We start from the raw sequence: 26247 nt of genomic DNA on the forward strand, positions 1-26247 counted from the left end.
TTGTTACTCTCTCAGGCTTAGTAATTTGCTAGAACAATTCACAGAATTTAGGAAAGTTCTCTACTTACAGCTTGATCATAAAGGGTACCAGTCAGGACCAGACAAGTAAGACTGAGGTCTGGGAGGGTCCTGAACACAGTGCTTCTATGTCCTTTCCCTGTGGAATCAAGATATGTCCCCTCACCAGCACATCAGTTTGTTTGCCAACCTGGAAGTTACACTGAGTTTTGATAGAGTTTTTATTGGGGTTCATCACATAGGCATGATAGATTGTATCATTGGCCATGTGATTTAACTTAATCCCTAGCCACCCTCCCCTTCCTAGAGACCAGGCTGTTAACACTTAGCTCAAAGCTTTAACCCTCTAACCAGCGGTTGGTCTTTTCAACATGGGCAGCCCAGTATCCAGTTTAAAGAATTTAGAAGCTTCTTCTCAAGAATCCAAGACAAACAGCAAATGAATTCTTTATTATAATATACCTTATTATAACACACAGTTGCACTACTCAGTTTTCAGCTGAGGATTCTAGGAAAACTTCCTGCAGATCTTTGAAGCTCTCCCTCTTTGTAGCTCTCCCCTTTCTTGTACTCTGCCCTGCATATTCTAATTGCCTTCACTACCCAGAAGTCTCAGCATTTTCTTCTCTGCACAGGGAGACCCTGAGTTCTATTTGTGTTCCCTTTCCCAGCACCATGTCCTCAGGACTCTTCCTCAGGCATATGTGCTTGCTGTCCAATATCTGAAAAACATTGTTTCATATCTTTTGTTCGGTGTTATAGTTGTTTAAGATGGGAGAGTAAATCTGGTCCATAGGGTTTCATTACAATTGGCGGTGGAAGTCTGTTCTTTTTTTAGGAAGTTGTTTTTTTTAGAAATGATTAGAATAGCCTAGTTCTCTTAGCTAAATTGCCCCAAAATTTTACATATCATTTTCTCTATATTAACCTATAAAAATCATTTTTATAATCTTTCCAAGGCATCTTTTTATAACTAGTAGGATATTTCAGATTTTATTACAGAGCCATAAAATGATACTATTTACAAAAGCTTTTTTAAAAAGTGTTTAATATAAGTGGTACATAATGACATAGGTAATAAGTGATAGAACTTGATCTCAAACCTCAACAGTCTTGATTCTAGAGCACATTCTTTTCCTTCTCAAACTCCTAGTTAAACAGATGCAAGTTATAAAGAAATATGTATATTTCACATGCTGTGACCAATGTTTCAAAACTCACACAGTATCCTGCTTCATTTTTCTGATGCCTGTCAGACTTTGAACATTGTTTTCTTTTGTCAAATTGCCCTTTGGAGCTAACAGAACCCTAATGAAAATTATAATAGAGGAAGAGTTTGTCTTCTTCAGACTCCTAGCCCCAGAATCCTCTTACTATTATTTTTACTTCTACCCCCACAAGAGTTATGTTATACAACTTTTTGTGGCATTTAAGAAGTCTCAGCATTTTTCTCAGCATTGTCCTCCCTATAAACTGCTCCATGGATCAGACTATTCCCTCCCACTTCTCAGACAAACTCTTCTATAGTTAGGTAATAGTATTGACAACATATAATTCACATTTGTAATGTAAATGACACATAGTTGTTCAAATAAAGAATATTGTACTTTTAAAAATGGATTGGTTTCTGGAAAAGACAGAACTATGGAGACAATAAAAAGATCAGTAGTTGCCAGGAGTTGGAGAGGGAGGGATGAAGAGGCAGACCCCAGAGGTTAGGGCAATGAAAATATTCTGTATGATAGATACCATGATGGATACATGTCATTATACCTTTGTGCATACCTATAGAATGAACAAAACCAGGAGTGAACTCTGTGATAAACTATGGACTTTATAGAATGTCAGTGTAGGCTCATCACCTGTAACAAATGTAGCAGTCTGGTGGGGGATGTTGATAGTGGGGGAGACTATGCATGTGTGGGGACTTGGGAGTATATGGCAGCTCTCTCTGTACCTTCCCCTCATTTTTGCTGTGAACCTTTTTTGTTGTTGTTATTAGTTTATTTATTTATTTTGAGAGAGAGAGTGTGTGAGCAGGGAAGAGTCAGAAAGAGGGAGAGACAGAATTCCAAGCAGGCTCCACACTGACAGCACAAGCCTGATACAGGGCTCAAACTCACAAACCGTGAGATCGTGACCTGAGCCAAGTCAAGAGTCCAATGCTTAACCAGCTGAGCTACCCAGGAGCCCCTGCTATCACTTTAAACTGCTCTAAAAAAATAATCTTAATTAAAAGAAATTATCATAAAATAAAATTAAGTCATCAACCTAAATGACATCCTTTGCTGAAATCCCTACATTGAGATTCTGTCTTTTGAAAGGGTTAAGAACCACGTGGGCTTTCTTTACTCACTGGTCAGTATCTCTTTTATTCTCCAAAGCCTCTTTGACTCAAATCCAGGTAACTTAGTGGTATTTCCCATAAATTGTAAACCATTAAGCCCGTAGACTTACCCACTCTCAGATAACTCCAGGTTTTAAGTTTGCTCACATTTTTTTTTGAGAGCGCGAATGCACATGTTGGGGAGGGACAGAGGGAGAGAGAGAGGAGGAGAGGATCTTAAGCAGGCTCCACGCCAGCGTGAGCCCAGCCAGCGTGGAACCCAGCTCAGGGCTTGATCCCACAACTGTGAGATCACAACCTGAGCCGAAATCGGGAGTTGGATGCTCAACAGCTGAACCACCCAGGCGCCCCTAAGTTTGCTTACTTTTGAAGAATAGAATCCTTGTATCTTAGGGTTTGCCTTTAAAGTAAAAAAAAAAAAAAAAAAGTGCCCAAGCAATTGTTAGATTCCTTTGTTCTAAACAAAATAAACCTTGATGTGGTTGTTTGAATTTATAGGGAAATAATTTCTCAAGTATCAGTTGTTACAATGGTATTTATTTATTGGCAGATATCCCACATTTAGACCGTCCCTGTCCAACTATCTTTTTTCTCTAGCTTGGTATAGTTGCAAATGAAGGCTAGAAAGAATTAGTTTATAGATGTGTTTATCATTTATTGACCCAGAATTTTTATGTGGATTGTTTTAAGTTCAAATTAGCAGTTTCAGATAGAGTGAAGACTGGTCCTATAATCTTCATCATTTTATGGTAACACAGTTTTTAAATCCTGAGTTTTCATAGAGGGATGACAGACTGACCAAACTCACCAAACTAGAGTGCAAACATGAATGAATATTTTGTAATGCATCTGAATCGAATCCATAGTTAATGGTCATAGCTGGGTTTTTTTTTTTAATGTCTACTTGTCGTCATTTTTTTTTAGTACAACACCTCAGGTATTGAGCCCCACTATCACATCTCCCCCAAACGCACTGCCTCGAAGAAGTTCGCGACTCTTTACTAGTGACAGCTCTACAACCAAGGTAATTTAAAGATTTCTGTATGTCACATTTCCTTAACATGTCCCTCTCTTAAATTTCAGTTCATTGATGACTCCATCTCTAATGAATAAATTCAGAGACTATTTGAAATTTTTTAATATTTTTTTGATTGGGAAAGCTGTCTATAACATTTGTAAATTTTCTTGGTCCTTCAATAAATATTCTGAAACATTGTTCTAAAGACAAAATTATTGTGATGGGAAGCAGATCAGTGGTTTTTAGGAGTTAGGACTTGTGGGACAATGTGACTACGGGGTATAACCCAAAGGATTTCTTTGTGTAATGGTTGGACAGTCCTGTATCCTTACTGTCGTGGTTGATTACACAAATCATACATATGACAAAATTTCATAGACTTATCACACCAAAAAAAAAGAAAAAAGAAGTACATGATTTCATCATGTAAAAACTGATGAAATCCAAGTAAGAGCATAGTTTAGTTGATAGTATTAAACCAATTCCAGTCTTCTGGATTTGATGGTGTGCTATGGTTATGTCAGATACTATAACACATGTCCTTTGTTTTTTCTGCACAATTGGAGGGCCTCATTATGCCCTTGGTAAGTTTTCTTGGTCCATCGACAAATATGTACAATTTTTAACTCTGACATGAACAAATCAACAATTTTATGACTTATTAGCTATAATACTCTGAGACAATTAGGTAGTATTGCATTCATTTATTTTCTTATTTTTAAGTAATAAATGAAACTGATACACTTTCAGAAAAGAGCAACACTTAATGCAGATTTACCTTACATACTAATATATTAATACAATTTATTTTCAGAATTGCTGCATTTAAAGTTAAATGACTTTGAAAATTTTTGATTTATAAATCTTTTCTGAGAAAAATATAGACCATTCAAGACTGAACATTTATTTTGTGTCTACTACTTGAGAAAGGATTGGGAAATCTAAAATACATGAGTTTAATAAGTGTGGAATTTTCCTCTTTTTTACAGGAGAATAGCAAAAAGTTAAAAATGAAGTTTCCACCTAAAATCCCAAACAGAAAAACTAAAAGTAAAACTAACAAAGGAGGAATAACTCAACCTAACTTAAATGATAGCCTGGAAATTACAAAATTGGACTCTTCCATCATTTCAGAAGGGAAGATCTCCACAATCACACCTCAGATCCAGGCATTTAATCTGCAGAAAGCAGCAGCAGGTCTGTGTCAATGCTTAATGTTTGCTTTGTATTTTATTTTATTCACTTATTTTAAGTAATTTTTTTTTTTTATGTTCATTAAAGTACCTTCCATTTTTTCCAGATAGAGGTTGGGATTTTTAATAAATTATTTTGTATTTAGCCTTTCTAGAAAACCAAACTATTTTACTGTGTTTTTCTCCTTTGTTTACTATATTGTTTTCTCCTAGAAGGTTTGATGAGCCTTCTTCGTGAAATGGGGAAAGGTTATTTAGCTCTGTGCTCGTACAACTGCAGAGAAGCTATATATATCTTGAGCCACCTACCGTCTCACCACTACAATACTGGTTGGGTACTGTGCCAAATTGGAAGGGCCTATTTTGAACTTTCAGAGTACATGCAGGTAAGAGGTAATTTAAATTTCATTAAGATGCCTATGTTTGAGACAGCTAGACCTAAAAGGTCAATATTTATTATGTAATGTCTTTATTTTCTGAGCATTTGTAATTTAGAAATAGTCAAACTTTTTCTTGTGTTTAAGGAGTAATTTAAATTTGGGGGGATTGCTTGAAATAGATTTGTAGAGGGGAGCCTGGGTGGCTCAGCTGGTTAAGTGTCTGACTTCAGCTCAGGTCATGATCTCACTGCTCTTGAGTTCAAGCCCTACAATGAGCTCTGTGCTCAGAGCCTGGAGCCTGGTTTGGGTTCTGTCTCCATCTCTCTGCCCCTCCCCTGCTCATTCATTCCCTCTCTCTCTCTCTCTCTGTCTCTCTCTCTCAAAAATAAAGTAAACAAAAAAAGAAATAGATTTGTAGAGAGTCCAAGTCATCCATATATTCTTATGTGGATATTTGTACATACTCAGTTGGATCTGAAAATCTATATTACCATGTAACAGATGTTTATAATCAAACTTTTTTCTACTATATGCAGAGTTCCTCCTGGGATGAATTTTTGGCATTTAATATATTTAATAAACTTGAAAAGTGCTATGAAGAAAATTTTGTATAATCAAGGACACAATGTCCTTCACAAGACTTTTACCCTTTTAATTATATTCATTGCTTAAGTTAATCTGTTTATACCAGAAAAGGAGAGTATTAATATCAAGCCAAAGAAAATTCTAATTTCCAATTTAAATTTTCCCCCTAGTTCATCTTCTGAGCATTTTCTCTCCTCACCCCTAAACTTAAAAAAATAAAAAAACAACTTTAAGAAACCTATATATTAATTAAAATTTCTCTAATACAAATTATTTAAAGTTTATAATAAAGTTACTTTTGCTCTCTTTCAATTCTACTTATTCAGTGCATGTTATGTCTTAGCCTCTTCTAGACTCTAATGTAGCTAGACAAATAATTGCTCGCCTTTATAGAGCATGCATTCTAGTAAGAGAGACAGGTTGTAAGCCAATAAATCTATAAGGATGATAGCACTAGGTCAGAGGAAGTAAAAAATGAGGCATGGTAAGATCGCAGGGCAATAACGTATGGTGGTATTTTCTAAAAAGTGTGCTTAGAGAAAGGTCGCTCCTCCCATCATGAACCATGCAAAGACCTGAGGGTGAAGTGTTTGTTCTTCCAGGTAGAGGATAAATGCAGAAGATACCACCTCGAGTATTTTTGCGTGGTAAAGAGAAAAGTGTTGTTGTAGACACATAGCCTTATTCATTGCTAGAAGTTCCATGTTCGGGTAATGGCCCTTTACTGGTACATAAGAACTGTGTTTGGCAAGCCCTTTTCAAAATTATTTCTGATTTATTGTTTCACAGGTACTTTAAAATACATAATTTTTATTGTTTCCTTCTAACTATAGAGCAGTGACACAGATACTTAACAGAAGCCTTTGTTTCAACTTAATTTCATGAGTTTGGTTTTTTTGTTTGGTTGGTCGGTTGGTTTGTTTTTGGTCTATGCCACACTTTTCAGAGGAAGCAATAGATCCTGAAAAATTTTAAACCAAAAGATTTGTAGAACCCATATTTGACTTGTGGTTAAGTACATCTTCTTGGAACCAATGCCGATTTGAAAAACTTACCTGTATAACTTTTAAGGGATTTCAGGGAAGTTACAAATCATTAAGCTAATTATACATAGTATATGGCCATTTCTTGGAGTTCCTAGTGTTATAAATCCAATTTTCTTATTTTCTGCCATCTTCATTTTATTAAGAACAGTCCTAATCTTTTTTATTCTTTGTTTTAAATTTTTTTAAACATTTTTATTTATTTTTGAGAGAGAGAGAGAGAGAGAGAGCGTGAGCGGGGGAGGGGCAGAGAGGGAGGGAGACGCAGAATCTGAAGCAGGATCCAGGCTCTGAGCTGTCAGAGCCTGATGCAGGGCTCAAACTCACAAACCATGAGATCATGACCTGAGCCAAAGTCTGTGCTCAGCCCACTGAGCCACCTAGGCGCCCCAATATTTTTTATTCTAAACCAAACTTGACTTTCAGAATTTTGAACTTTTGAATCAATAAACTAGGGAACCACTAATTCATTTGGTATAACCCAAAGCTTCAAGGTGAGAGAAACAATTCTAAGGGCTGTGAGTGTAGGGAGGAAAAAATTAGCAGAGGAGGAACCCTAAAGTCAGGAGAGGTCTGCAAAAGAAAAGGGAATTACTAGGTTGGGACTACATTTCCCATCAGGTACAACTTTGGAGGTTTTGCTCAGTACTCAGCATGCCTCAGTGCTGGTGGCCAACTGAACCTGGTTTTCCCCTAAAGTCTGTCTTTCTTTCTTTCTTTCTTTCTTTCTTTCTTTCTTTCTTTCTTTCTTTCTTTCTTTCTTTCATGACAGCTTGTTTTGTTGTTGTTGTTGTTGTTATTTTAATTGTTTTAAATGTTTATTTATTTTTGAGAGAGAGAGACAGGGCACGAGCAGAGGAGGGGCAGAGAAGGAGACACAGAATCCGAAGCGGGCTCCAGGCTCTGAGCTGTCAGCACAGAGCCCAACACGGGGCTCAAACTCACAAACTGCAAGATCATGACCTGAGCTATAGTCGGATGCTTAACCGACTGAGCCACCCAGGTGTCCCTTCCCCTAAAGTTTTCAACTCAGCCTCTCAATAGAAGTCACTGCAAAAGTAGTTTTGTGTTACAGAAGTCATTATTGTTTCACCTTTCCTGAGAGTTATTCTGTGAAGCCATTATTAAGACTTAGAAATGTGTGTTTTGTGAACTAAATAATTGACTCGTCCTTTGCAAATTGTAATTTTGTATAGATTTCTCCTCTGTTTGATGGAAACATAGATTTGCTTTCACAATTCGTGTTCTTACTTTTTTACCATGATTTGTATATACCTAGTTTGACCTATTGTCAAAGCTGTTCAATTGGGCTAATTCACATCAGCGCTGTAAAACAAGGCAGCATTTAGGTCTTATGAGAACAGTACCCACTATTCTCCCCGTATATATGTAAATGGTATCAACTTGTTTTCCCCTTAACTAGTTTTTTTCTTATTTCAGGCTGAAAGAATATTCTCCGAGGTTAGAAGGATTGAGAATTACAGAGTCGAAGGCATGGAGATCTACTCTACAACACTTTGGCATCTTCAGAAAGATGTTGCTCTTTCAGTTCTTTCAAAAGACTTAACAGACATGGATAAAAATTCACCAGAGGTATGTTAACTGAAACACTTGGCTTATGTAGTTGCCTTTTGATCACCTTTAACACGTGGGGATGAAGCAAATAATTCAGACCCCATTTAGCATCATCCGTACTTACTTTTGCACCCTTCTCTATAGACCAAGAGGGATTCAGAAAAGAGAAAGTCCTAGAGTGTGTGGTGCAGATTCACGAGCATGTATTTCATCCAAGAACAATCAAGATTTGGCTACATGAACATTGCTGTTGTCAGCAAAATTGGTGTTCATTAAGCAGAAATTATGCAGATTGGAAAAAGTGCTAATTAAAATAGTGCTTTTTATTGTCATTTTAAGACACAGGCACAATTCATTTACACGCTTCAGTCCTGTAAGAATACTATTTCATTGCATGTCAGGAATCGTTAGTGGTACTTTTGTAACATATTTAAGCTTAGAATTAAAATCATTCAGGGCTCCTGCGTGGCTCAGTGGGTTAAGCAACCGACTTCAGCTCAGGTCGCGATCTCATAGTTTGTGAGTTCGAGCCCTGCGTTGGGCTCTGTACTGACAGCTCAGAGCCTGGAGCCTGCTTCAGATTCCGTGTCTCCCACTCTGTCTGCCCTTTCCCTGCTCATGCTCTGTCTCTCTCTCTCTCAAAAATAAATAAAAACATTAAAAAAAAAAAATTCAGTTCTCGTTATTCTTGATAGTTATGTTCAGTAGTTTCTGTGAACACTGAGTTAGCAAAGACTGAACCATTGCTTCTGGCACACACACCTCGCACAGGTTATATATATAATTTTTTTTTTTTAAGTTTATTTATTTTTGAGAGAAAGAGTACAAGTCAGGGAGGGGCAGAGAGAAAGGGAGAGAAAAAGAGAATCCCAAGCTAGCTGTCAGCACAGAGCTGGACTCGGGGCTTGATCTTACATGAGATCATAATCTGAGCTGAAACCAAGAGTTGACGCTTAACCGCCTGAGCCACCCGGGCACCCCCAGATTATATTCTTAAATTGTAAAAACAACCCATCCTGGTAGATTTCTATTTTCTTTATTTTATAAAAGAGAAAACGAGGTTCAAAAGTGTTCACTAAGGTGATTTTTCTGAGGCCTCCCTGCAAAGGTGCTAGAGTTGGGAGTCTCTCACTGTCCACCTGGCCCCAGTGCCAGAGTTTCTTGCACTGAGCTGCCCCTCCACTTGCTGTCCTCTGGTCATCTCTCTATGAGAGATGAAACAGGGAGGCCTAGAGTCCCTTTTTTTGACCTCGTCTGAGACCGTGCCTGTTGGACCACTCATATGTTGGGCCCACAGTGACCACTAACATACTCCATGTTGATTTGGGTTTAACAAATACTGTAAATTTTAGCAAGTAGACAGATTCACTAATATGAAATCCTTAGACAATGAAGATCCACCGTATCTATTAAAAAACGTTGATTTTAGTCATAAATTTGGTTTTGTTAGAAAAATTGAAACAAAATTTTAACTATACACTTGTGTTTTGTTTCCATTTTTTTAAAGGCTTGGTGTGCTGCAGGGAACTGTTTCAGTTTGCAACGGGAACATGATATTGCAATTAAATTCTTCCAGAGAGCTATCCAGGTTGATCCAAATTATGCTTACGCCTATACTCTACTAGGGCACGAGTTTGTGTTAACTGAAGAATTAGACAAAGCATTAGCTTGTTTTCGAAATGCTATCAGAGTCAATCCGAGACATTACAATGCATGGTAAGTGCTGATGAAGTGCAAAGACAATGTCCTGCTGATAGGACTGATCCTCAGTAATTTGTCTTGTTAGAAATCTCTATTGTAATGAACTTAGTTACTAATACTTAAGAATAGTACATACTGGTTGCTAACTAGTAACCAAATTTTTTTATGTGAAATGTATGCATTTAAGAAACTTTTAAATTAACTAATGATGACGGAATACCAGATCCTTATACTCTATAGTTTCAACCTTTTCTCCTACCAACCTTTTGAAAGTAATTGATTTTGTTACTTGATTTGTTTCTTTTTCTTAGAACACTGACATCGTGATTAGGATAGACACTGATTGGGAGGGAGGGGACACGGTCTCTTTGCCATGTGCGCCGTGCGCTCTGTCCCTCACTCGCCTCCAACAGCCTGCCTCATCACCCGCATGCGCTGCCGCTGCCCTTCAGAAATGCTTGGATTACCCGCAGTCCTTTGCCAATTAGGCCAGCTTCAAGGGCACTGGCTCCTCATCTGACTCAGGCCGATGCCAAAGATGTAAAATTTGGTGCAGATGCCCAAACCTTAATGCTTTAAGGTGTAGACCTTTTAGCCGATGGCTGTAGCTGTTACCATGAGGCCAAAGGGAAGAATAGTGATTATTGAACAGAGTTGGGGCAGTCCCACAGTAACAGCAGATGGTGTAACCACTGCAAAGTCACTTGACTTAAAAGATAAATATAAAAATACAGGACTAAACTTGTTCAGGACGTTGCCAATAACACAAACGAAGAGGCTGGAGGTGGCACCACTACTGCTGCTGTCCTGGCAAGCTCTATTGCCGAGGAAGGCTTCGAGAAGGCTAGCAAAGGTGCTAATCCAGTGGAAATCAGGAGAGGTGTGATGTTAGTTGTTGATGCTGTAATTGCTGAACTTAAGCAGTCTAAACCTGTGACAGCCCCTGAAGAAATTGCTCAGGTTGCCACCATTTCTACAAATGGAGACAAACTGGCTACATCATTTCCGACGCAGTGCAAAAGGTTGGAAGAAAGGGTGTCATCACAGTAAAGGATGGAAAACCACTAAATGATGAATTGGAAATTATCGAAGGCATGAAGTTTGATTGAGGTTATATTTCTCCATACTTGATTAATACATCAAAAGGGCAGAAATGTGAATTCCAAGATACCTATGTTCTGTTGAGTGAAGAGAAAATTTCTGGCGTTCAGTCCATTGTACCTGGTCTTGAAATTGCCAATGCTCACCATAAGCCCTTGGTCATGATTGCTGATGATGCTGGTGGAGAAGCTCTGAGTACGTTTGTTTTGAATAGGCTAAAAGTTGGTCTTCAGGTTGTAGCCGTCAAAGCTCCAGGTTTTGGTGACAAAAGAAAGAACCAGCTTAAAGATATGGCTATTGCTACTGGTGGTGCAGTGTTCGGAGAAGGGTGACTCTAAATCTTGAAGATGTTCAGCCTCACGACTTAGGAAAAGCTGAAGAGGTCATTGTGACCAAAGATGATGCCATGCTCTTAAAAGGAAAAGGTGACAGGGCTCAAATTGAAAAAAACTTACCCAAGAAATCAATGAGCAGTTAGATATCACAACTAGTAAATATGAAAAGGAAAAGCTGAATGAATGTCTGGCAAAATTCTCAGACGGAGTAGCTGTGCTGAAGGTTGGTGGCACAAGTGATGTTGAAGTGAATGAAAAGAAAGAGTCACAGATGCCCTCAATGCTTCACGAGCTGCTGTTGAAGAAGGCATTGTTCTGGGAGGGGGTTGTGCCCTGCTTTGGTGCGTTCCAGCCTTGGATCCAATAACTCCAGCTAATGAAGATCAAAAAGTTGGTATAGAAATCATTAAGAGAACACTCCAAAGTCCTGCAATGACCATTACTCAGAATGCAGGTGTTGAAGAATCATTGATAGTTGAGAAAATTATGCAGAGTTCCTCAGAAGCTGGTTATGATGCTATGCTTGGAGATGTTGTGAATATGGTAGAAAAGGGAATCATTGATCCAACTAAAAACTGCTTTATTGGATGCTGCTGGAGTGGCCTCTCTGTTAAGTACAACAGAGTCCCCACAATTGCTAAGGAAGAGAAAGACCCTGGAATGGGTGGAATGGGATGTGGTATGGGAGGTGGCATGTTCTAATTCCTAGAATAGCGCTTTACCATGATTGATGAACTGTGACAGGAAGCTGAAGGCGGTGCTTAAGAGCTTCAGAGAAGTCGGTTGAAGGAAATGACTGAAGAAAAGGCTGGCTGATGTTTAAGAAAATCACTATAATCATCAGTTACTGGTTTCAGTTGACAAACATATAATGGCTTACTGCCATCATTGTCCATACCTACAGATAATTTATTTTGTATTTTTAAATAAGACGTTTGTACATTCCCGATAACAATGTAAGAGCCATGTGCCAATGTACTGCTTTCAACTTAAATCACTGCATTTTTACTACTATTTGTTAAAATCAGGATTTTAGCGCTTGCCATCACCAGATGAAAAGTTAAGAAGCAGTCTTTCTGTGGAGAATAAGAATAATTGTATACAAAGTAAAGAAATATCCATTTATGTGACAACCTTTGTGTAATAAAAATTTGTTTAAAGCTAAAAAAAAAAAAAAAAAAGGATAGAAACTGGGAAAGTGGAGAGGACTGGTGTAATCACCTGTTGGATCATAGAAAGTAAACATTGAAAACTCTCCACTAGTTGTTGCTCTTTGGCTGTGTTCTAGTTTATTAGATACTAGTTCAGTTCATTAGGTTTATTTAGAATTTTGTGTTCCAGTTTATTAAATGATGTCTCTAGGAAGTTACTAGCTGGCTCACATAGTTAATAAACTAAGAAGGCATTGAAAAAGTTCTTATTTCTGCCTCAATACTGTATCTACTGCTGACATTTTATTATATTTTTCTTGACTGACAATTTAAATAACAAGAAGTATAATTGTGATATCATAACTCTGGCACAGTTTTTATGTCACACTTTTTTTTGTATCTTTTGAAGTAATCATTATAGCAGTTGAATTTTCATTCTGTCACTAAAAATGAATCACTATATTACTAAAACATTTTTTATTTGTGTATGTATTTTAATGGAGTACGTCTCATTTCTAAGTAGGCACATTACCTGAAAGATGGCCTGACAGGTGCTAGCTTCTGCTAACATACTAAGCAGTCGGGCTTGCTGACACTGCCTTGTCTTCACATAAAGCACTCTGTAATATTTTAGTAATTCAGTTCTGAATAGGACTCGTGTTGTTTTAATGTTTGTTTATTTTTGAGACAGAGAGAGACAGAGCATGAATGGGGGAGGGGCAGAGAGAGAGGGAGACACAGAATCGGAAGCAGGCTCCAGGCTCTGAGCCATCAGCCCAGAGCCCGACACGGGGCTCGAACGGGGGCTCGAACTCACAAACCGCGAGATCGTGACCTGAGCCGAAGTCGGACGCTCAACCGACTGAGCCACCCAGGCGCACTGGACTCGTGTTGTTTTTAAATGTTTGGGTCTGCCCTATATTGCAGTAATTGTGTTCTTTTTTTTTTTTTTAATATTTTTATTTATTTTTGAGACAGACAGAGACAGAGCATGAGCAGGGAAGGGGGGCAGAGAGAGGGAGACACAGAATCTGAAACAGGCTCCAGGCTCTGAGCTGTCAGCACACAGCCCGACGCGGGGCTTGAACTCACAAGTTGTGAGATCGTGACCTGAGCCAAAGTCGGACACTTAACCAACTGAGCCACCCAGGCGCCCCGCAATAATTGTGTTCTTAAGAAACTATACCATACCAAAAATTGCTATAAAAATAATTGTTTTCAGTAAGAAAAAAAGAAGTATTCAGATTGGTGAGCTTTCACAGGAAGAATTTAAATGTTGAGGTATTTAGGTAATTATGTATCTAACGAAACACTAAGGAAATGTATTATTCCAACTCCACGATAAATAGTCCTTTTGTTATTCTACCATCACCATTGTTAGTGCAGAGCTTTGTATACCTTTTCTTCACCCCTAACACAATTATAATGGTAAGCAAAGCCACTCAAATGTAAGAAAACATATTGTGCTTTTTTCTTATTTCATTCATTTGGTGCTTATTCCTCATTATCGTTATCTAGTAGTGGCCAAGAAAGGTCTCCTTAATGTATATCAGTCACATTATGTTCATTTGAGGTTTTGAAAATTCAGAAGAGATACCTGTATATCAACTTAATGTATTGTTACATAGCCTTCCAGATTTATAATTTGAAGTCTGTAGGAGTGTATTTTTGATACAGTAAGTGAGAGGGGAAGCAGAACATGACGCTATCTATGCATATGTAATTATAATGATACACATGAGTTTGCACCAAGAATATGGAAGTAGCATTACTAGGAGTTTAGAGTGTAGAATCATAAAGGAAGGCTCTGATTAGAATCCTTATTAGCTGTATGAATGTGGGCAAGTTATTTAACTTCACTAAACTCGGTTTCCTTATTTGAAAATATGAGTGATAACGGTACCTATCTCTTTGTTTCCTTCTAGGATTAAATGAAAGAATTTAACAAAGTTAATTGGCACAGACATCATTAGCCACTTAGTGAAAATGAGGTGTTAAATCTAGATTGTAATGATGGGTTTAAGGATGTAGTTTCTTTTTTCCTCCTTGCTAAAGTTCTATTTCATTGATTGATTGATTGATTGAATTTGATTTATTGTTTTTACTTATAAAAGGGACTTGACTAAAATGTCTTGGTTTTTTTTTATCATGACTGATAGTTTTTGCCTTCTCTGACACCACCAGTATTTTTTTTTAGTTTATTAAAATGCCAGATTCCATATACACCCTTGTATTAAGTTGAATTAAACTAGCAGCCAAAAGTTCATAACCCTAAATTTATATTTTATTTTATACTTTCAGGTATGGCTTAGGAATGATTTATTACAAGCAAGAAAAATTCAGCCTTGCAGAAATGCATTTCCAGAAAGCACTTGATATCAACCCTCAAAGTTCAGTTTTACTTTGCCACATTGGAGTAGTAAGTAGCTCTCTAAATATTTTTCAGTTAATCACCCTTTTGAAATGTGTTGGTTATTGACTTAATCGCTGTGGTGAGAATTAGGACTTTGTTATGTTTTTTTCATATTCCTGGAACAATATCATGGATTATTTTAGAGCCAAAAATATCACCTTTTTCCTTGGCATAAAGAGAAATCCTGGAGTATCCTCATTCCTTGGGCAAGTCCATTTCTCTGAGCTTTTATTTTATGGATGACAAGTAATACCACTTTGTCTACCTCTTAGGGTTGTTGTAAGACTCACATGAGATACTTCATATTTTGAAAGTACTTTTCCATATTAATATAGCTCCTAAATTCAGTAATTAATATTTCAAGACAAATGGTTCCCTGTGTTTTAACCTCTGAGTGACATAGGTATGTCAGAACTAATTAATATTTTTTTTTTTAAGTTTATTCATTTATTTTGAGAGGGAGAAAGCGTGAGTAGGGAAGGGCCAGAGAGAATCCCAAGCAGGCCTTGTGCAGTCAGTGCGCAGAGCCCAGTGGGGCAGTTGAACCCTCTAAACCATGAGATTATGACCTGAGCCGAAATGAGGAGTCGGGTGCTTAACCGACTGAGCCACCCGCGCACCCCAGAACTAATTAAAATTATTTTTTTTTAATGTTTTTAATATTTATATATTTTTTTGAAAGAGAGAGAAAGAACATGAGCAGGGGAGGGGCAGAAAGAGGAAGACACAGAATCTGAATCAGGCTCCAGGCTCTGAGCTGTCAGCATAGATCCCAATGTGGGGCTCAAACCCATGAACTGTGAGATCATGACCTGAGCCGAAATTGGACGCTTAACCAACAGAGCCACCAGGCCCCCCACTAATTAAAATTCTTAAAAGGTGATGTGGATCACCATTTTTTTAAAGAAACTTTTGTTTACTTGTAAAATAAAGTTATCAGTTAAATCTTGGTACATTTTATAAAAACAAGAGGTAAGGTTGTAATAAAATAGCAATAGCCTTGTCAGGCAACATACTATTTAACTCTGTGCAATAAAACACTTTGTTCATGCCACACTTATTCAACATAACTCACAGTTACTACAGACATTTCAGGAAGTTCATGGGACTCCCATAGACTTACTATTGAAACTGAGAGACGTTTACAATCATAATATGCCATGGAAACTTGAAAACGTTACTTTTAGCAGGAGATAATGCTCATATTATTTGAATTGCTTCTAGCTGCTAAACAGCTGGGTTACAAGGACTGAAAGTGAAAAGCATTCTAAAAGCCCATGAACACTATTGTTCACACCTTTCTTCAGAACACACTTAACTTTAAACTTGTTTGACACATTTCATAGATAGCAAGCAACAGCACCCAGTACAAGCCTGAAGATGAAGTGCTGCTATGTAAACACTGCCACCTGTTCCCATAAAAGAATTACAGGATATATACTCCAAAGCTGCCCCTTCCCGTAATTTCTATTGCATAGATCACATAACACATGTATACACATATGTGTATGTATATGCACATACAAAGAACATATTAAGATGGGGACACCTGGGTGGCTCAGTCAGTTAAGTGTCTCACTCTTGATCTCGGCTCAGGTCATGATCTCACAGTTAGTGGGTTCGAGCCCCACTTCGGGCTCTGTGCCAACAGCAGGGAGTCTGCTTGGGATTCTCTCTCTGCACCCGCCCCTGATCACAAGTGCTCTCTCACTCAAAAAGAAAAAGAAAAAGGACTACATTAAGACGACAGTGAAGTGTAATCACAGAGCAATTTATAGGCTGAATGTTTTGGGTTTTTTTTACACGTTGCTTGATGGAAGATTTTAGTATTTTACAGTCGTTTAGTAGGCATTCTATCCACTGCACTTTTTGAAATTTGAAAGACATTGAAATAAATTTTTTCCAACATTTTGGTAACAGGCAGCATTCCCCAAAATACTTGTACCCTCTGTCTACATGACCTGTTTGATCTGGTAACAACTGATCACAAAAACTGACTCAGTGGACTAAATAGAAAAATGATGAAGGAAAAGATTACCAATTTGATGAACTCAGCACAGAGATTTCAAATAACGTAGCAGGTCGGGAGTTGATCAGTTGTCTAAAAAAAGCCATACCCAGTTAGTTTGGTGCTGCAGGTAGAAGAGCACATGGTGGAAAATAGCAAGTGTTGGCTCGCTGGGTGACACTTGTTGGAAAGGTGCAGTATCTGGTGGAATGGAGAGGAGTGGCCTCATCCTGACTACGGGACTGAAAGTTGTGTTCACTGCACTTGTCTTCTGTATGCACAGTTCGAAGCCCTAAGGGAGTCCGGCTTTTACTATCTTTCTTTAAAAAAAAAAAAAAAAAAGGTCAAAAAATTCATAATAGGCTATGATACTAGCCCTAACACATACCTGTCAATGTTACGGATATTGTCATAGAAAGATACCTTTTTTTTTTTAACGTTTGTTTATTTTTGAGAGAGGGAGAGAGAGACAGAGCACGAGCAGGGGAGGAGCAGAAGAGAGAGACGGAGACACAGAATTTGAAGCAGGCTCCAGAATCTGAGCTGTCAGCACAGAGCCTGACACAGGGCTCAAACTAATAAACTGTGAGATCATGACCTGACCCAAAGTCTGATGCCTAACCGACTGAGCCACCCAGGCGCCTCAAAAGATATCTTTCAAAAATCAGAACAGAGACTTAATTTTTTTAATCATAAGATTTGTACAATGTTTCTAGGATAGGATATTAAAAATGATTCAAATCCATGCATGATGGTAGATAATATTTCTAATTATTCCATTGAGTCCGTTTTTGGATCACCATTTTTATGGGGGTTTTTTTAAGTGTTTTAACTGATAAGTTGTACATTGATAGGAGAAAAAGTCTGTTTGCTTTCTGAAATCTCATACTAGTTTCTCTGTAAGCATGGTACCAGAAGTTTTTGTTCTTGCCTCTTACCCAACTCCTTCCTCTTTCCCTCCTCTGCCCTTCTCTTTCTCTCAGCAAGCTTGGCTTTTGTGGGAATGGGCGTACAATGTGAGGAAATTATATTAGTTTGAGATTTCACTGTTCATTTTGGGAGAAGAATTGTAGTTCTTTATAATTCTTTTTAATTGCCGTGGTAACTTTTTTTATTGTTAGACACTATGGAAAATATATCAACAAAAAATTTTTCGTTATCACTTAAGTAAATCAAACTTGAGTATCTCTTGATACCTTTTAGTGAAATTGGACATCTTTTAGAGTAGGCTTTTTTGGGGCACCTGGGTGTCCAGTCAGTTGAGCATCCAACTCTGGACTCCAGCTCAGGTCATGATCTCACCGTTTTTGAAATCAAGACCTGCATTGGGCTCTGCGGTGACAGCGTTGGAGCCTGCTGAGGGTTCTGTTTCCCTCTCTCTCTGCCCCTCCCCGCTTTCTCTCTCTCAAAAATAAATAAAAATAAACTTTAAAAAAAATAATCAAGTAAGCTTTCTTCTTTAAATTTTTTTTTCATGTTTATTTATTTATTGTGAGAGACAGAACATGAGCAGGGGAGGGACAGAGAGAGTGGGAGATAGAGAATCCCAAGCAGGCTCCGCGCCACCAGCCCAGAGCCCAATGTGGGGCTCAAACTCACCAACCGTGAGATCACGACCTGGGCCGAAACCGAGAGTCAGATGCTTAACCGACTGAGCCACCCAAGTGCCCCAAGTAGACTTTCTTCTAAAGTGATTATGGAACAGATTGTTTTAAAATTTTGTGTTGTTCATTTGAAGAAGTTTTCAGGTAATAGAACATGCTTTTCTCTGTTAGAGTAGAGTTTAGGATTTCAGTTCCGTGGGCAGAATATTTGCCCACATGTAGTAATAATGTTTTGCGTAGGTGAATTTAGCAACCAGATTTGGGCAGTACCTCCTCTCACATTCTTGTTACAGTGCTATTTGTTAAAGTTGCACAGTCCCATCCATTCATCCATACACTTTTTTTTTAACATGCAATTCGTCCACGAAAGAACACAACATAACAGAATGTGCACGTGAATGAATAGTGATGCTTGGGTTTTTGTGGAGTTTTTTAAAGTAATTTAAAATATTTACTTCCCAGTGTTAAAGATCAATGGTTTTAAAATATATAAAGCAGAAGAATTATTTTTAAAATAAATTTCTAAAATAAGTAGAAGTATAATTGTTCTGAGTGAAACACGGTTGGTAAGGGTTTAAAGCCAAATTCTCTAGGGGTCCTTTGAACCTAGTTTTGACAAGCCTAATACTGGGGCACCTGAGTGGCTCAGTACATTAAGCTTCTGACTTCAGCTCAGGTCATGAACTAACCGTTCGTGAGTTCGAGCCCCGCCTCAGGCTCTGTACTGACAGCTCAGAGCCTGGAGCCTGCTTTGCATTCATTCATTCTCATTCTCTCTCTCTCTCTCTCTCTCTCTCCCTCTCCCTCTCCCTCTCTCCGCCCCTCCCCTGCTTATGCTCTGTCTCTGAAAAATAAATAAACAACAACAAAAAAAGCAAAGCCTAATATTTAGAGGACCATAATAAACCTATTGAAATGTGAGTATTATTTAGCTAAATAGTACAGATTTTCTTGTGAAGGGAAAACCAGGGTTTTCCTTGTCTTTTAGACTTAAAAGTAACTGAATATCTGCTCTACAGATAGAATTATCAGTATGGATTATCATTATGGATAATGGTGGATTGGGTGTCAGAGGACCTAGGTTCTGATCCCAGAGCAAAGTATTTAACATTCTGGGGTTCAGTATTCTCATCTTGAAAGTGAAGCAGTTGAACTAGATAGAATTGGAAGAGACTTTAGAGATACTCTGTTAATAGTCAGGTATTCAATTATTGAGTCCACCTAACCCTGTGGAAAATCCAGTTAGACCATACATCTTTAGTAGTTTTGTTATCTTTTTGTTGTTGTTGTTGCTGTTAAAGTAATCTCTATGTGAGGCTCAAATTCACAACCCCAAGATCAAGAGCCACATGCTCTACCAACTTAGCCAGCCAGGTGCCCCAGTGATTTTATTATTTCTATGTTGGTTTTGAGTGACAGTATTTGGTTCTCACCTTTCTCCATAAATATCAAAAGGAAACATTAATGTGATCTTTACTTCTTACAGGTTCAGCATGCACTGAAAAAATCTGAGAAGGCTTTGGATACCCTAAACAAAGCCATTGTTATTGATCCCAAGAACCCTCTATGCAAATTTCACAGAGCCTCAGTTTTATTTGCAAATGAAAAATATAAGGTAAGATACATATTTTAATGGTTTTCAGCATTTTATTGCTTAAGTTTTGCCCCTTCTTTTAATAAACCAAAAGTTGTTTATAGTTTTCATCTCTGATAGTTTATTTTCCCATTTTCAAAAGCTATTTATTTTCTTTTGTGATTTTTATTTTTTCATGAAATACTGATATGCAGGATGAGTGTGTGGCTATTTAGGAATATGTCAGTATCCCTTAGAAAGATTCCGTATATAGAACGGCAGTTTTTCCATCAGGGAGTTATCTTAAAGGTAAGACCTAAACCATCCCCTAAGACCAATATATCTGAGCAGGTGACAGATGAATGTTTGTGCATAATCCAACAAATATGTACTGAGTACCTGCCTATTCCATGTCAGGGACTAGGGATAAAGGGGCAAAAGCAAAGCAATCACATTTCCTACCTTTGAAGAGCTCACCAGCTAGTACCCTTCCAGAGGGACAATAGACATTAATCAAATAATCACAAAAAAAGTGCATGGTGAGTACATAAAGGAAAAGTATAGTGAGTTATAAAAGCTTAGAACAAGGCTACTTGATCTAGTCTGATGTGTTTCTCTCTTTAGTTCTCACTCTGTTTTCCCAATTACAGAGCTGTAGCCTGAAAAAAAATACATACATACATATACTGAGAAAAGAAGAGAAGGAAAATTGAGAAAGAGAAAAGGGGCATAAAGTGACATGGGTTTTTTTGTTATCATTTACTGAATCACAAACCATGACTCCAAAGTGTTGATTGAAAGTTCAGTTTACTTTTTTAATAAATTTAGGCTCTTCTTTCCAAAAAGAGTAAAAAACTTACCAAAGAAACAAAAAACCCAAAGTTAAGTGCACAGAAAATGTTGGACCAAATAATCCATTTCAGTAGACTCTCCCAAGAAGTCAATTCTTCCAGTACACATTGACATTTGCTGAAATTGAAAAATACAAGACCAATATTAAGCTCTTAACATTTGCAGACTAATAAAGATATATAAGGGATCAGTCATCTAATTTATTCGTTGTCATTTATTCAGTAATTTCCACTAATCTTACTCTGTTTTTCTTTATCAAAGAAGTGGATGTCTAGTCCTTACTGTTTTTGTTCTTTTATAAAAGCTTCTTTTAAATCTAATAAACAACTTTTAGGGACGCCTGGGTGGCTCAGTTGGTTAAGCACCCAACTCTTCGGCTCAGGTCACGATCTCACTGTCATAAGATCAAACCGGTGTCAGGCTCTGCGCTGGGCATAGACCTTTTGCTTAAGATTCTCTCCCTCAGCCCTCCCCAGCTTGTGCCACGTGCATACACACTCTCCAAAAAAAAAAGGAAAAAGAAAAAAATAGATCTAATAAACACTTTTCAACTTTTAACTTGTTCTTTGAGGTGCTGTAATTGTAATTCATCATTTGTTTTCATGTTTTTGCTTCATTGGACCTCTTTTTTTTTTTTTTTTTTAGGTTTATTTGTTTATTTTGAGAGAGAGTGAGCAGGGGAAGGATGGGGGGTGGGTAAGGGGGGAGACTCCCAAGAAGGCTCCGTACTGTCAACACAGAGCCCCCCACACAGAGCCCAAACACGAACCATGAGAACCATGAGACCGTGACCTGAGCCGAAACCAAGAGTCAGCCACTTAACCAACTGAGCCACCCAGGCACCCCTGTAACCTCTTTAGATATGGGGTCAGGTTCTTCAGTTGAAGGATTTTATTCAGTTATTCTTAAAGCCATTTTAATGCCAACACACCTACCAGATATTATGCCATTTAAGTCAGCCCTGTACTTGCTTCAAGAAGCCCAAGTTCTAATCTTACCCATTGTTCAAGTTATAATGGTCATAGCCATTTTTGAGTATCAGCTAAATTATAAGACGTACTTTGAAGCACGGGTGTATCCAGTATACCTATATTAAAATAATATAAAAAGGGGCATAAGTAAAAGTTACTGATTGCTTTCAAAATGTCTTGGCTCCAAAATGAAAAGCCAATGGTGTTAGAGAGCCACCTCAACCTCTCTGTGGCAAAAGCATTGCTAATTATCACCCCACTTAATGTGCTGTAAATCTTAAGTCTTTTTAGGGCAAAAATGAGAACTCTGACACTATGTTAGACACTGTTTCTCAATGAGTCTTTGTAATTAGATTATCAAGGTGGGGAGGTATGATAGATGCATGAAATTTTTATAACAATTACAACACACAGTTAGAAAAGCTGTCAGTTCTGAACCGTGTGTGGTGTAGCAGCGAAGGATTGGAGTGCATTGTTCCGACTGAGATTGCTTTAAAGCAGTGATTCTCAAAGTGTGGTCTGAGAACATCTGGAGGTCCCCAGAAATCCTTTCAAGGAGTAAACAAGGTCAAAATTATCTTCATAATAATATTTAGATGTTATTTGCCTTTTTCACTCTTATTCTCATGAATGTACAGTGGAATTTTCCAAAAGCTACATGACATAATGGATTGAATGCAGAAGCAGATAAGAGAGTGCAGCTATTTTCTATCAACCAGAGATTTTCAAAAATATTAACCAATGCCATTATTCTTACAGACTTATTATTCTGAAAAAGTTATTTTTCATTAAAAAGATATTATCTATGTTAACAAGTAATGGCTTTATTGTTGTTACTTTTAAATTAATGGATAAATATTTTTTAAGCTTTTCAAGTTTTAATTTCTGATATGGTAAGTATTGATAGCTATAGCCCACATTAACAAAAATTCTTCGGGTTCCTCAATAAACGTTAAGAGTATAAAGAGGTCTGGAGACCCAGCAAGTGTGAGAACTGCTTCTCTGTGGTATTAAAAGTCAGCCCCAGGCTTCATTGTGATACAGGCTTCATCAGTCCCTGTCAGTAATGTCGGACAGGTGTAACAGTGATCGTTAGGTAACTAATATCCATGACCACAGATCTTTTATCTTGAGACTTTATTCCGTGTATATTTTACAATATTTACTAGTATGGAAGGAAAAGAGAACAGTCTACCTCGTAGACTTACCACATGTAGTAAATCTTCCATTCCTAGACAGGCAGATGTGATTCTCAGACCCATTCAGCCCAGCGGTCCTTTGAGTTTATTTCTCGTGGGTTGCCAGCAGTTAGGAACATGTGAAATGTTCAGGCTGCACCAGAGCCCCCTACATACTTGTGTAAAAAACACAGCCTTTTACACAAACACACTGTCCCAAGAGAGTGTGCACGCGCGTTTGTGTGTGTGCCTTTACTCTTTTCTCAATCCTTTTTATTACAGAAAATGTCACACATCACTCTAGTATGGTAATGAATCTGTGGAATCTACCACACAGCTACTTTCACACTGCTTTCCACAAAAATATTGTATATGAACCTTTCATTTTAGATAATGCCAGTAAAAATTTTACAAAAGCCAAGAAATTACATTTGGCCTTAGGTGAAGGGAGGGTGGGATGGGACTGTATTAAACTTTTTTATAACTGGGAAGTAAGATTGGTTCCTTTCCACCCTTTTCAGAGAAATAAAACTAAAGTCTTATACCAATCAATGTATAAATCCCCTTATGTTACCTAAATTCTGTAATCCTCTGATACATTTGCTAGCCCACTATCTTTGATCACTGCTTTAGTCCTTGTATCTTTGTGGGGGCTTTTTATGAAAGTAATAGGCCTGTTACCAAACAACTCAAATAATATGAAAGTATAAAAAAAATACGAGGTTGAATGTGCCTTATAAGCTGACCCTCCAAGGGAGGAGCATTATTAACAACTCAGAACACACTTCTCTAGATCTTTTTCTCATCATGTACATATTTTTAATTGTAACAAAGTAGGCTTACACTACTGTGGTAGGCAGAGTAATGACCCCTCGAGGATGTCCAGGCCCTAACCCTTGGTTCCTGTGACTATGTTACCTTACACGGCAGAAGAAACTTTGCAGATGTGATTAAGGATGTGGACCTTGAGTTGGGGAGAGTATCCTGTGTTATTCAGGTGGGCCCAGTCTAATCACATGGATCTTAAAGGTCACACGGAGGATCTTTGCCAACTGTGGTCAGGACCAGCGTGAGAAGGCCTCAGCCCACCTTTGTTGGCTTTGAAGACGGAGGAAGGAGGCTGCAAGCTAAAAAATGCGGGCAGCCTTTAAAAAGTCTGGGAAGAAAGGCAGGGAAACAGAAAACCCTCAGAAGGGAAGACACCTTGATTTTAGCCCAGTGTGATTCAAATTGTATTTCTAATGCACAGACTATAAGATAAAAAATTTGTTTTATTTGCCATCAAAATTGTGGTAATTTGTTATGACAAAATAAGAAGCTAATACAACTACACATATTCTGTAATTTGCTTTTTCTTCCACTTTAACATTTCTGTGGATAGATATTTGGTATTTATCCTTTTTTTTTTTTTTTAACCTGACTTACTTTGGATTTTGTTTTACTACAAAGAGGTATGTATAGAGAAGAAAAGTAGATAATCTCTGTGGACATTAAAGAGAAATAAAGTATAATATTTATTTTAGAAAATTCAAAAAATTGAGAAAGCTGCCATGTTAAAAATAGAAAGTCTTCCCCTTTACCTCAGTCATCCCCTCTCCAAAGGTAAGCCACCTTTACCTTGATTAGGGGCATATAGGTATTGATTTCTGCCAGAAAAAAAAGGAAACCTATGTGCTCACATAAGTGTATTTATAAAGTGTTTATGAGAAGACCCACATAACTATTTGTATATGTGTCATATATATGTTTTGTTGCAAAAGAAATAGTATTGCACATACTTTATTGTATTTTTTTTTTTTTTTTAGCATAGAGTTGAGTACCTACAGATCTAGTGTTCCATAGAGGATGGACCATAATTTATTTTAACTAGGCTATGATTAGACACACCTTCATTGCTTCTAATGATTTGCAGTAACATGTTGAATGTTCTTACAAAGGTGGCTTAATGAACTTTTTTGAATATGTCCCTGGAATAAATTCCTAGCAGCAGGATTGCTGAATTAATGGTTACATGCAGTTTTTAACATAATAGGTAATGCTAAATAGAGTTCACAAACAGGCTTTGCAACAGGTCACATTTCCACCTTCAGTGATGAGAGTGCCTCATTCCCCTCAGTCATGGTAACTTTATATATCAAGTTATTTTTATTTTTGTCCATTTGCTTAGGTGAAAAGCAGACAGTATCTCAGTTGGGGACCCAGTTTTATTTTTGATCATCATGTCTTTCTTTTAAATACAAATCTTATTTCTCTATCTTTTCTCTCAATTTCCCCAACCCCTTTAGCGATGGTCAAAAGATTTGTAGACAATTTTGACTTAATTCAGAGGGTTAAATTTTAGACTCTTCATCATTAGTTAAAATAGCAGGTTGGTATTCAAAGCTTGGTGCTTGCATCAGGGAGAAGGTCTATGAACAGAATTTCAGAATTATTTTGTTCTGCAACTTAGTTTCCAAAGCTCTTACACACACAGTGTAATGGAGCATTGTTATTTTACATAAAACGGTGACCAAAGCAAGTATTGTCACCACCTGCGTGTGTGTGTTCTCAGTGTACTCTGGTGAATTCCTGCCGTTTCTTAGTCCCTGTTGTCATAAGTATTTTTCATGCATTTTATTTCATGACAAGAATTAATGCAATAAGGAAGTGCATTGATAAAGATCTAGTAAGCTTTAGTTAAGATGATTTGGGAAATCAAATAATACTTGCTTAGTTAGAACTTTGTAAAATTTTGCTACTCTGTTTTTCTTTGCTTTTTTCAGTCTGCTTTACAAGAACTTGAAGAATTGAAACAAATTGTTCCCAAAGAATCCCTCGTTTACTTCTTAATAGGAAAGGTAAAGATTGGGGCCAAGGTCCTAAACTGTGACTTTCATAACAAACATTAACTTCTGAAGGAGAAATATTATACATATTATGCAACATCTCTTGAGCAAATTCAACTAGATCTCTGAACTAAATGCTCTGGGAATGAAGAACAGAGTTAGTTATAAGATCTAAGAAGATGATATCCTGATGAAGGAATAAGAACATACACCGTATATCCTAACCATACTATGGTTTTGGAAGTATATTAGCACTTGCAGCCAGTGGCCGTGAGTTCATAACTGAGACTATATCTTGGAAAGCTCTTAGCTTGCAATTATCCATAAAATATGTAGGCATCCCCCCAAAAAAGTAAATTAACGGCTGGTGTTGTCT

General features: G+C 37.5%; 1 protein-coding gene across 9 annotated transcripts in view; it reads left to right on the forward strand.

The window, feature by feature from the left end:
* Positions 1 to 26247, forward strand: part of CDC27 (cell division cycle 27) — a 73463-nt gene that overhangs the window by 40581 nt on the left and 6635 nt on the right. For 6 of the 9 annotated variants that reach the window (XM_045489282.1, XM_045489285.1, XM_045489284.1 and 3 more), the window contains 8 exons: positions 3290 to 3389; positions 4373 to 4580; positions 4790 to 4962; positions 8025 to 8177; positions 9667 to 9875; positions 14749 to 14866; positions 19959 to 20087; positions 25809 to 25883. In XM_045489282.1, the coding sequence (XP_045345238.1) occupies positions 3290 to 3389; positions 4373 to 4580; positions 4790 to 4962; positions 8025 to 8177; positions 9667 to 9875; positions 14749 to 14866; positions 19959 to 20087; positions 25809 to 25883 (1165 nt within the window). The remainder of the gene's footprint in view (positions 1 to 3289; positions 3390 to 4372; positions 4581 to 4789; positions 4963 to 8024; positions 8178 to 9666; positions 9876 to 14748; positions 14867 to 19958; positions 20088 to 25808; positions 25884 to 26247) is intronic. The other 3 variants (XM_045489283.1, XM_045489286.1, XM_045489288.1) reach the window with 1 other exon arrangement.

This window comes from Leopardus geoffroyi, chromosome E1 (genome assembly GCF_018350155.1).
Source record: "Leopardus geoffroyi isolate Oge1 chromosome E1, O.geoffroyi_Oge1_pat1.0, whole genome shotgun sequence".
NCBI classification, from domain to species: domain Eukaryota; kingdom Metazoa; phylum Chordata; class Mammalia; order Carnivora; family Felidae; genus Leopardus; species Leopardus geoffroyi.